This window comes from Bombina bombina, chromosome 8 (assembly GCF_027579735.1).
Source record: "Bombina bombina isolate aBomBom1 chromosome 8, aBomBom1.pri, whole genome shotgun sequence".
NCBI classification, from domain to species: domain Eukaryota; kingdom Metazoa; phylum Chordata; class Amphibia; order Anura; family Bombinatoridae; genus Bombina; species Bombina bombina.
The window spans coordinates 15,951,365-15,964,647 of record NC_069506.1 but is presented as its reverse complement, the minus strand read 5'-3'; the positions used below and the strand labels follow the sequence as shown (position 1 = coordinate 15,964,647).

The window sequence follows — 13,283 nt, the reverse complement described above, 5'->3', positions numbered from 1 at the left end:
AAGTTGTTTAAAATTACATGATCTATCTAAATCATGAAAGTTTAATTTGGACTTTACTATCCCTTTAAAGTATTAGAGAATTAATTAAATAAATAAGAAATTGTTTAAAACTGCAAAGAAAAAAACTATTACCTAATCATTGGAATCTAACATTAAATTAAACAGTTCACTAAATATTTTAATTTTTATATATATATATATTATAATAAATGAGTCAATCAAAGGTGACAGTAACAGGTAAATAAAAAAGGCTTTTATATACTAAGGGCTTGATTACGAATTGGGCTCTAACTGTTGAGTGTTAGCGACAAGGGTATATAGCGGCTCTTTGCGCGTCTGAAGTAGTGTGTGTTTTATGAGTGGAAAGTAAAGGTGCTTACTTGAGCGCAATTGAATTTAATATGTGTCAGGTTAAAGCTACTTCAGAGCTCTGGTTTAAAAAAAAAAGAGCTGCAAAGGGCTTTAACAGATTCATACATATACATGTCTAAATATATGTATATATATATAGGAGCATATTTATAAATGTGCGAGCGGACATGATCCCATATAGAGGATCATGTCCACTGCACATCGATAAAAGCCGACAGCATACACTGTCAGCATTTATCATTGCACCAGCAGTTCTTGTGAACTGCTGGTGCAGTACCGCCCCCTGCAGATTCGTGACCAATCGGCCGCTAGCAGGGGGTATCAATCAACCCGATTGTATTAGATTGGGTTGATTTCTGTTGATTTCTGTCCGCCGTCTCAGAGCAGGAGGACAGGTTATGGAGCAGCGGTCTTTAGGCTCGCCGGAAACATGGTATCAAATATGCCCCATAGACTGCACTCACTGAATTTGAGAAAAAAATAGATTTATTTTGTTATATCATAGTGACGTTTTCGGGATCCACAGACCCCTTCCTCAGAGCAAACGGTCTGTGGATCCCGAAACGTCACTATGAAATTTAATCCTGACTAAGCACACTGGTTGTTGACTACCTGGCAGTGAGAGTGCAAATACTTGTGGGATTTATATATATATATAAAACAATCCAAGATGTGAATCCGCCCTCCTGAGGTCAACCACCTGGTCCCTCTGTGTACATACAGCGAGCTTCAACAATGTCAGAAGCAAACCAGATTTTCTTCAAAGCAATTAGTCAAATTTATTGACGTTTCGGGGAACAAAACTCCCCTTCTTCAGAACACAAATAACACACACAAACCGTGCTTAAATAGAGTGACACACAAACAGGTACCTCCTTCTTCCTGTCAAAAAAGCCACCAAACTGACATCATTTCCGGTTTAGGTTAATGTGACCCTGGAAGTTTACAACATCCACTTCCGGGTAATAATAATCTTTATACGTACAACAATTGTGAACAAAAAGGGGATCACTAGTGTCCCCAGTGGCCCCGTGTATTAAAACAACTCACCATTAATAAACCTAGTTCTACATTGTATGTTAAAGGGACAGTCTAGTATAAATTAAACTTTCATTATTCAATTAGGACTTTTAATTTTAATTAACTTTCCAATTTACTTTAATCATCAAATTTGCTTTTTTCTCTTGGTAATCTTAGTTTAAACTAAACATAGGTAGGTTCATATGCTAATTTCTATGCCTTTGAGGGCTGCCTCTTATCACAGGCTTTTTAAATCTCTTTTCAACACAAAGAGACAGAAAGTACACATGGGCCATATAGATAACACGTGTTCAGGCGCAGCGAGTTATTTAAGAGTTAGCACAACACAACACTAAATGCAAGTCAATAGATAATAAATAAAATGTCATGTGATCAGGGGGCTGGAAGAAGGTTCCTAGATACAAGGTAATCACAGAGGTAAAAAGTATATTAATATAATTGTGTTGGTTATGCAAAACTGGGGAATGGGTAATAAAGGGATTATCTATCTTTTAAAACAATAACAATTCTATGGTAGACTGTCCCTTTAAAGCACAATTTACAATGTACCTCATTCTATATATTTCTTATATGACGCATAGTGTGTGCAGTGCTTCACTATACGTGTTTACTTATACTTATGCTGGAAGTGGCGTCACTTCCGATTGCACCGGAACTCTACCATTGTGACATCACTTCCGTGACAAATATTTACAATATCACACGTGCAATGCGGTGTCAGTGTTTACATGGCAAGTAAGCCTAAACCATAGCGATGTCAGACGACAATTAGAACAGCCAGTAAAAATATACCAACAAACATTACGTGGTCAACCATTTAAACATGCCAAAAAAATGGACAATACAACAATAAGTTAATGCTCAGAGGATCAGCAGCAGGGTTACATCTCTTAATCCACACATATATAATTCCTCTTACAAGAGGGGCTTTAGTGCATGTCTATATATGTATATACATCATTCTTTGTTACAGATAGTAATCAATATATCACATTAACACCCATCATTATAGCAATTTTATTGGCAACGGTGCATACCTTGTACTACCATTTATCTGTCATGTGTTAAAGTCACCTATAAGGGTGGGGAACTTAATACTGGTCGAGGGGGTACCATGGCGATAGCGCAAATCATCTCTAATCAGCATCATCGCCTATACCATAGACAATGGCTGGTGGTGTATCCCTCGTCCAAAGGCGAGAGGAACACCCCCAGTCAGTCCCCATCCACAACCAACAAGTGCCCCATCCCAAGAGTGACACATTACAAGGATATATTATGTTAATGTGCCAAAATCAGCCACAGAGTTCAGTCCCTTAGGATTTATGGTATCCAGCCTGTACATCCATTCCGCCTCCCTTTTGAGAAGCAGCTTATTTCTGTCTCCACCTCATGATGGTTTAGGGATATGATCAATGAGAATCACTTTGATTGTAAATACAGGATGCTTGGCCACCAACCAGTGGTGTGCCACCGGTTGGTCGGATTCTCCTTTCTTTATGGCCTGCCTTATAGCCATTCGATGGTTGGCCATTCTTTCTCTGATTATCCCCTGGGTCTTCCCAATGTAGTGCAAACCACATGGGCATATCAACATATAAACAACGTGGTTTGTGGTGCACATTATGAAGTGATTGATGGTGTACTTCCGATTACCATGTGGATGGTTAAAACATTTTGTAGCTATCATTCCATTGCAGGTGGTGCAATTAGGGCACCGGAAGCAGCCCTTCCGTGTTACCTTCATATCATCATTTGAGTAACACTTTATGAGATCTGAAATGACCAGAAGGTCCCTGAGATTAGTATTGCATCTTTAGTCTACTATGGGGTTAGTGTTCTTGGCAAATTTTAGCTTATGATCCAAGAGTAGGATGTGCCAGTGTTCTTTCATGGATTGTCCAACCTTGGACATGTTGGGGGCAAAAGATTTATTAGTTCCTATGTTATTCTATTCACCTGATTCACAAAAGCATTGGAAGTTGAGTTGGTGTTTGCAAAGTCACATATGTTATTCAAGGAGTAGAACCACAATAATGAATAAAGAATTTGTAAGAACACAACAGGCTGAGCAAATTCTTGCACATTACCCATAGATGTACAGTCCACAGAGCAGGTAGACATGGTACCTGGGTGTAATGGTCACTGAAATCATAGTAGGGGCAAAACAAGTGTGTATACAGAGAGGCTGAGGGTCCTATTGGAAAGGTAGATAGGAACCAATTTGTGAGCCAAACGAGTAGTTATTAAAGAAGATAAAACTATCTGGCCTTCAGATCTTCTCAAACGCATGACCCACCATCACCCAACTCTTTTCCTACACTGACCGCCCCATGATTAGATATCAATGTGTAAAGGGTGGTATGGTTTTGGTAATCAATTACATATAATAACATAGGAACTGATGACGCTGAAAAGGCATGGTGGTGGTGGACCTATCCCTATTGTAATTAAAGCATATTGTTAAAGGCTCCATGGCATGCTCATATTTCCCTATGGAGATGTTTAACCAGCAAACAGCTAAAGACAGGGTCTTACTCTTAGACTACGGACACAGTGTATTTTTGTATGTACTGTTCTTCTGTCCTTTAAATATAACTTCACTAAAATAGGAAAGATAATTGGTTAAAATATTCCATAGGACCATGTGCATCTCTTCTAGTGAATAGAACATCACTCACTGAACAGAAATACAGTTATTAACTTTAATATTACTATGTTATTTCAGGTAAACAACCAAAGGTCTCAGCTTCCAGTTACGTTACATGATGAGAAGCTTAAGATCTACCAAGTTGGTACTTCCTTTATGCTGCAAACAGAATTTGCGCTCAAAGTTCTCTATGACTGGAACATTCTCTTGAAGATCACTCTTCCTAGCAGCTTCTCAGAAAGTGTTTGTGGTTTGTGTGGCAATTACAATGGGAACCCAAATGATGACCTCTATTCTATTGCATCAATTCCTTTAACTCCTATAGAATTTGGACGGAGTTGGAAGGTGGAGGACAACGGTGAGTGTTGGGATGACTGTAATGGACCATGCAAAAAGTGCTCCATTACTGTAATGCAACAATATAGTCAGCCTTCATCTTGTGGCATCATCAGCTTAAAAACAAAAGGACCCTTCAGGATGTGCCATGCAGTCATTGATCCACAAATCTACAGGGACAACTGTATTTATGACTTATGCATGAATGACGGGTACAAGCAGATAATGTGCCAGGCGCTTAAGACTTACAGTGATGCCTGCCGCAGTCAGAGAGCAGAAGTCTATGAGTGGAGAGACATCACAGGATGCAGTAAGTATAGAACATCTATTTATGAATCCATATTGAGACTGCATAACATTTTAAGTTTTATGTTAGGAAGGATTGCACCTAAAACTAACTAAATGTATTTTGTACCATATCTTATCTTGAGTGCTTCTTGTATCCTTCTTGAGAGCTTTGTTTTTTATAAAATTCACCCAGAATTAATACAACTTAACATTCAGAAAATAAACATGTGTGTAATCTTTTAAATTTTTATTTAAGTGGAATGTTTGTGCTCAGTCCAGCAAATCAATTGTATTTTGGGAAGATGATGGTAAGAAATGCATAACACATACACAGACACAGTATACACACACACAAACATACCTACACCACACACACACACATACATACATACACACATACACATACATATACACACACACATACACATACATACACATACGTACATACACTCACACACATACATACACACACACACGCACAAACACATACGTACATACACTCACACACATACATGCACGCACAATCTGACAATCTGGCCCCTCTTACCATAGATCGGAAATCACACACTCATCCTCAGCCCTGGCATACACCTCTGACATTGTACCTACGCAGATGTTCCCGTACTGTTGAGCGGCACTGGAGAAAATCTCGGAGTTCAGCTGATTTTCTTCATTACAAATTCATCTTGAACTCCTACTATTCTTCCCTTAATCTCCATAAGCAACACTACTTCTCTACTCTTATCTCTAATCTTTCTTCAAACCCAAAACGTCTGTTCTCCACTTTCAATACTCTTCTCCACCCTCCCCCACCTCATAATACAACTTCTCTGTCAGCTCAAGACTTTGCCGGCCACTTCATTAACAAAATCGACTCCATCAGAAACAAAATCAGCTCTCAACATAATTCCATTCTCTCACCCCCTCAAATGCTCTCAATCAACCACAACCCACATAACCTTAAACTTAGCTCATTCTCCCCTGTTACTGAGGAAGAAGTTTCGGCAATTATACTGCACTCTCACCTCACTACCTGTCCCCTTGACCCTATCCACTCACAGTTACTCCCCTCCCTCTCTGCTACACTTACCCCTATACTGACACACATTTTCAACCTCTCCCTCAGCACCGGAATATTTCCCTCATCTCTGAAACATGCACTGGTCACACCTATCCTCAAAAAACCTTCCCTTGATCCTACCTTCCCATCCAACTACCGCCCTATTTCCCTCCTCCCTCTTGCCTCAAAGCTTCTCAAAAAACTAGTATATGCACGCCTATCCCACTTCCTTACATTAAACTCCCTCATTGACCCACTGCAATCTGGATTTCGTCCCCATCACTCCACAGAGACAGCAATTGTTAAGGTTACCAACGATCTACTTACAGCAAAATCAAAAGGCCACTTCTCTCTGCTTATCCTCCTTGATTTGTCCGCGGCCTTTGACACTGTTGACCACCCTGTTTTGCTCCAAACCCTCCAATCCTTCGGCATCTGTGACACAGCCCTCTCGTGGCTCTCTTCCTACCTGTCAAACCGTACCTTTAGTGTAGTCTTCTCTGGGGCCTCCTCTGCCCCGTCACCACTTTCTGTCGGAGTACCACAAGGCTCTGTCCTCGGTCCCCTTCTCTTCTCAATCTACATGTCATCACTAGGTTCCCTAATAAAGTCCCACGGTTTCCAATATCATTTGTATGCAGACAACACCCAAATCTACTTCTCTGCACCAGACCTATCTCCTTCCTTGCTAACCCGTGTCACTGTCTTTCTCACATCTCTTCCTGGATGTCCTCTCACTACCTCAAGCTAAATCTCTCCAAAACTGAGCTCCTTATTTCCCCCCCTTCTTCCAAAATCTCCACCCACAATCTCTCTATAACTGTCAACAACTCCATCATTACCCCTACCCCACTTGCCCAATGTCTCACATTTGACTCAGATCTTTCTTTCCCTCCTCACATTCAGTCCTTGGCTAAAGCCTGCCGCTTCCACCTCAAAAACATCTCTAAAATTAGAAACTTCCTTACACAAGACACAACTAAGATTTTAATCCACTCTCTCATCCTTTTCCGCCTCGATTACTGCAACTCTGTCCTCTCTGGTCTCCCCACCTGCCGCCAAGCTCCTTTACAATCCATAATGAATGCCTCTGCCAGGCTCATCTTCCTTACACATGGCTCTTCATCTGCTGCACCTATCTGCCAATCCCTTCACTGGTCTCCTCTTGCCTCTAGGATCAAACGCAAAAAAATCATACAAAGTCCTCATTTGCACTGCTCCCCCCTATATCTCAGACCTTGCCTCCAGATACTCTCCCTCCCATCCCCTTCGCTCTGCTCATGACCTCCTACTCTCCTCCTCTCTTGTTACCTCATCACACTCCCGTTTACAGGACTTCTCCAGACTGGCTCCCATCTTGTGGAACTCTCTGCCTCGCTCCACAAGACTCTCCCCTAGTTTTGAAAACTTCATGCGCTCCCTAAAGACTCTACTGTTCAGGGATGCATACAACCTACGCTAATCTATACCAGTTCCTCTCCTCCATTGCTATCCCCTGAACACCATAGCATGTAAGCCTAAGAGTCCAGCTGTTTGTAGATCACCTTCTTAAGAGCTGACTACAACAGTGCAACTCTTGGCAGGGCCCTCTACCCTATAATTGTTTTGTTGTACTCCGCCTTTGTTTATAGCGCTGCTGAATCTGTTGGCGCTCTTCAAATAACCGATAATAATAATAAAAAACACACACATATATACACACACACATACACACAAACATACATACACCACACACGCACACCCATACATACACACACATACATACACACACACACACACACACGCACACATACGTACATACACTCACACACATACATATACACACACACACAAATATACACACACATAATACATACACACACATACATATACACACTTATACACATACATACACACACATACATACACTCACACACATATATACACACACATACATATACACACACACACATACACAAACATACATACACCACACTAGCACACCCATACATGCACACGCACACACACACATACAAACAAGCACACATACACATGCACATACATACACACACACATACAAACAAGCACACATACACATGCACATACATACACACGCATACACACACGTACATACACTCACACACATATACACACACACAAATGCAGACACACAAACCTACACATACCACATACACACACACCACATACACACACATGTACACACACGCATATATATATATGGACAAACACACACATACACACACACACCACATACATACGCGAACACACACACATATATATATATATATATACATACACACACACAAGCAAATATACACACACACGTACACACACATACATATATACACACAAACATACACAAACATACAAACACATACACACACTGACACACATACATGCACATACATACATACACACACAATCATACACACACTCACACACATATATACACAGTACACACCACATACACACACACTCAAACACACAAAAACACATACACACACACATATATATATATATATATATATATATACACACACATATATATACTATATATATATATATATATATATATATATATACACACATACACACATATATATATATATACACACAAATTCAAACACAAAAAAACACATACACACACACATATATATATGCACACACGCATATATATATATATATATATATATATATACACACACAAGCATATATACACACACACATATATATATATATATATATATATATATATATATACACACGCTAATATTGAATATTCAAACATAGGAGAGGAAAGGATTGATTTATCAATCATTATTATTTTGTTCTCATCTTGTACCTATTTATTCTTCTCAGGTTTTGAATGTCCCACTAACAGCACTTACAATTTTTGTGGGAGCGCTTGTCCTGCCACATGTCAGGACCCTACCGCCCCTTCAAAATGCAAAGAACCTTGTGTAGAAACTTGTGAATGTGATGCAGGATTTGTAATGATTGAAGGACGCTGCCAACCCAAAGAAAACTGTGGCTGCTTTTATGAAGGACGATTCCTTGCCCCCAATGAGTCATTTTGGGGTGACTCTTTTTGCAAAGAGAAATGTTTTTGCAATGCAAATACCCACAAAGTAGAATGCAAGAAGATGGGCTGTAGACCAGGGGAGGAGTGTGCAGTTAAAGACGGTCTTCAGGATTGTTATGCAACCACATATGGAACCTGTACAGCATCTGGGGATCCTCATTATATCACCTATGATGGATACCACTACAATTTTCAGGGGACTTGTCAGTACAAGCTATCAGGGCTCTGTAAACAGAGTCGTGGGCTAACTGATTTCCAAGTCCATGTACTCAACCAGAATAGAGGAAGTCTTAGTGTATCTTATGCCACGGCTGTTAATGTAACGATATATTCTATAGAAATCCAGGTCCGCAGAGAATACCCAGACCAAGTCCTGGTAAGTTTAAAATAGAGGTGAAAATATCCTCATATATGTGAAATAACAGGAGTTTATAATGAGATCTAAAATATATAACAACTGTCTTCAAAATTGATGAGTCAAAAAATGAAAACTTTTATATGGCCGTCATAAGGATGTTCCTCACATTGACTGGGCTTTTACTGCTACAGTATAATTGCTTCACCCAAAATTATTGTGTTTCTTGATTGTAATAATATTATGAAATATGGGATAATTGTTTTTGAAGGTTATTTATATGAACACAAATCTGTAGCAGGTCAGAACTTCCTAAATAAGTTGCAGAGCCCGCTGAAAACCCAGCAGCCAGTCAGAATCTGCGGAAAAAGCTGTAGCTAATCAATATAGGTTTAAAACCAGTACAAACTGTGCTTTGTTTCACGTTGTGTCAACATATGGGGCTCAGTTACACCTAGATTACAAGTTTTGCGTTCGGGTTTTAACGCTGAAAAAATGGCTATTTCAGCGTTAAAACAGCACTGCAGCCATTACAAGTCTTGTTGGTATAGCTGTACCGCAAACCTTTTAGCCTGTAACGCAACGTCAGTCCCGCACTCATAAAAATTAAAAAAAATTATGGGACTTCCATAGCACAGCCATTACGAGTTTTGCGGTCAGGCTAAAAACCTGCATTCCAGCCTAAAACGACAAAATCCGTTTCGCAATCTGAGAGCAGTAGTTATGAGTTTTGCGCTACAAAACTGTAACTTAAAACTCATCACTAAACTGCTACAAAGTACATTAAACACCCATAAACTACCTATTAACCCCTAAACCAAGGCCCTCCTGCATCGCAAATACTATATTAAAGTTATTAACCCCTAATCTGCCGCTCCCGACATCGCCACCACTAAAAATAATTATTAACCCCTATTCTGCCGTTCCCTGACATCGTCACCACTATAATAAAGTTATTAACCTCTAAACCGCCGTCCGCCCACATCGCCCCCACTGTGCTCAAGTTATTAAGCCCTACACCGCCACCACTATAATAAACCTATTAACCCCTAAACTGCAAGCCCCCCACAACGAAATATACTAAAGTAAACTATTAACCCCTAAACCGCAAGCCCCCCACACCGCAATAAACTAAATTAAAGTAGTAACCCCTAAACCTAACCATAACCCTAACGTAACCCTAACCCTAACACCCCCTAATTTAATATTAAAATTACAATTTCCCTATCTTAAATTAAAATTTACCAGTCAAATTAAAAAAACTAAGTTTAAACTAACAATTAAACTAATATAATTATTAAACTAAAATTAAACTAACTACCAATTAAATAAAACTAAACTACCGATTAAAAAAATCCTAACACTACTCTAAAATTTACAAACTATCTAATTACAAAAAATAAAAAATACTAAATTACAAAAAATAGCAAACACTAAATTACAAAAAATAACAAACGAAATTATCAAAAATAAAAAAGAATTACACCTAATCTAATAGCTCTATAAAAATAAAAAAGCCCACCCAAAAAAAAAAAAACCTAGCCTACAATAAACTACCAATAGCCCTTAAAAGGGCCTTTTGTAGGGCATTGCCCTAAATTAAACAGCTCTTTTACTTGTAAAAAAATACAAAGACTCCCCCCAACAGTAAAACCCACCACCCAACCAACCTCCTAAAATAAAAAACCTAATTTTTAAAAATCCTAATCTACCCAGTGCCCTGAAAAGGGCATTTGTGTAGGCATTTAGCTCTTTTGCTGCCCAAAACACTAATCTAAAAAAAAAAAAACACCCAAAAAAACCTTAAAAACACCTAACACTAACCCCCGACGATACACTTACAGTTTTTGAAGTTCCGCTTGAACGATCTTCATCCTGGCGGCGAGAAGTCTTCATCCAGTCTCTTCTACCTTCATCCATGCGGCATCTTCTATCTTGATCCCGGAGGCGCGGAGCGGGTCCATCCTGAAGACATCCGGCGCGGAGCATCCTCTTCATACGGTCGCCGCCATACATGGAATCTTCAATGCAAGGTACGCAATTCAAAATGGCGTCCCTTGCATTCCTATTGGCTGAAAATTTTGAATCAGTCAATAGAAATTAGAGCTGCTAAAATCCTATTGGCTGCTCAAATCAGCTACTAGGATTTAAGCAGATCTCATTCTATTGGATGATTCAAATTTTTTCAGCCAATAGGAATGCAAGGGACGCCATTTTGAATTGTGTACCTTCCACTGAAGATTCAGTGTACGATCAGCCAATAGAATGCAAGCTCAATCTGATTGGCTGATTGGATCAGCCAATCGGATTGATCTTGATTCTGATTGGCTGATTCCATCAGCCAATCAGAATATTCCTACCTTAATTCCGATTGGCTGATAGAATCCTATCAGCCAATCGGAATTCGAGGGACGCCATCTTGGATGACGTCCCTTAAAGGAACCGTCATTCTTCAGTTGGACGTCGCCGGATGAAGATGGGTCCGCGTCGGAGGTCTTCAGGATGGAGCCGGTCCTCATCGGATGAAGATAGAAGATGCCGCTTGGAAGATGATGGTTGCCGGTCCGGATCTACTCTTCTTCCCGGATAGGATGAAGACTTTGGAGCCTCTTCTGGACCTCTTCAGCCACCGGATGATGGATCGCCAGCCCCCGCTTGGGTTGGAAGAAGATTTTGGAGCCAGGACGGATCGGTGATACCTGGTGAGGTGAAGACAAGGTAGGATGATCTTCAGGGGCTTAGTGTTAGGTTTATTTAAGGGGGGTTTGGGTTAGATTAGGGGTATGTGGGTGGTGGGTTGTAATGTTGGGGGGGGGTATTGTATGGGTTTTTTTTACAGGAAAAAGAGCTGAACTTCTTGGGGCATGCCCCGCAAAGGGCCCTGTTCAGGGCTGGTAAGGTAAAAGAGCTTTGAACTTTAGTAATTTAGAATAGGGTAGGGCATTTTTTATTTTGGGGGTCTTTGTTATTTTATTAGGGGGCCTAGAGTAGGTGTAATTAGTTTAAAATTGTTGTAATATTTTTCTTATGTTTGTAAATATTTTTTTATTTTTTGTAACTTAGTTCTTTTTTATTTTTTGTACTTTAGTTAGTTTATTTCATTGTAGTTATTTGTACATATTGTATTTAATTAATTTATTGATAGTGTAGTGTTAGGTTTAATTGTAGGTAATTGTAGGTATTTTATTTAATTAATTTAATGATAGTATAGTGTTAGGTTTAATTGTAACTTAGGTTAGGATTTATTTTACAGGTAATTTTGTAATTATTTTAACTAGGTAACTATTAAATAGTTCTTAAATATTTAATAGCTATTGTACATGGTTAAAATAATTACAAAGTTGCCTGTAAAATAAATATTAATCCTAAAATAGCTACAATGTAATTATAATTTATATTGTAGCTATATTAGGGTTTATTTTACAGGTAAGTATTTAGCTTTAAATAGGAATAATTTATTTAATAAGAGTTAATTAATTTCGTTAGATTAAAATTATATTTAACTTAGGGGGGTGTTAGTGTTAGGGTTAGACTTAGCTTTAGGGGTTAATACATTTATTAGAATAGCGGTGAGCTCCGGTCGGCAGATTAGGGGTTAATAATTGAAGTTAGGTGTCGGCGATGTTAGGGAGGGCAGATTAGGGGTTAATACTATTTATTATAGGGTTAGTGAGGCGGATTAGGGGTTAATAACTTTATTATAATAGCGGTGCGGTCCGCTCGGCAGATTAGGGGTTAATAAGTGTAGGCAGGTGGAGGCGACGTTGTGGGGAGCAGATTAGGGGTTAATAAATATAATATAGGGGTCGGCAGTGTTAGGGGCAGCAGATTAGGGGTACATAGGGATAATGTAAGTAGCGGCGGTTTACGGAGCGGCAGATTAGGGGTTAAAAATAATATGCAGGGGTCAGCGACAGCGGGGGCGGCAGAATAGGGGTTAATAAGTGTAAGGTTAGGGGTGTTTAGACTCGGGGTACATGTTAGGGTGTTAGGTGCAGACGTTGGAAGTGTTTCCCCATAGCAAACAATGGGGCTGCGTTAGGAGCTGAACGCGGCTTTTTTGCAGGTGTTAGGTTTTTTTTCAGCTCAAACAGCCCCA

The 13,283-nt window shown here is 39.4% G+C and overlaps 1 protein-coding gene across 1 annotated transcript in view; it reads left to right on the top strand.

Moving 5' to 3' along the window:
• LOC128638271 (IgGFc-binding protein-like) overlaps nucleotides 1–13,283 on the top strand; it is a 72,695-nt gene that overhangs the window by 42,576 nt on the left and 16,836 nt on the right. The window contains exons 6-7 of the mRNA XM_053690137.1: nucleotides 4,142–4,709; nucleotides 8,607–9,205. Of these exons, the coding sequence (XP_053546112.1) occupies nucleotides 4,142–4,709; nucleotides 8,607–9,205 (1,167 nt within the window). The remainder of the gene's footprint in view (nucleotides 1–4,141; nucleotides 4,710–8,606; nucleotides 9,206–13,283) is intronic.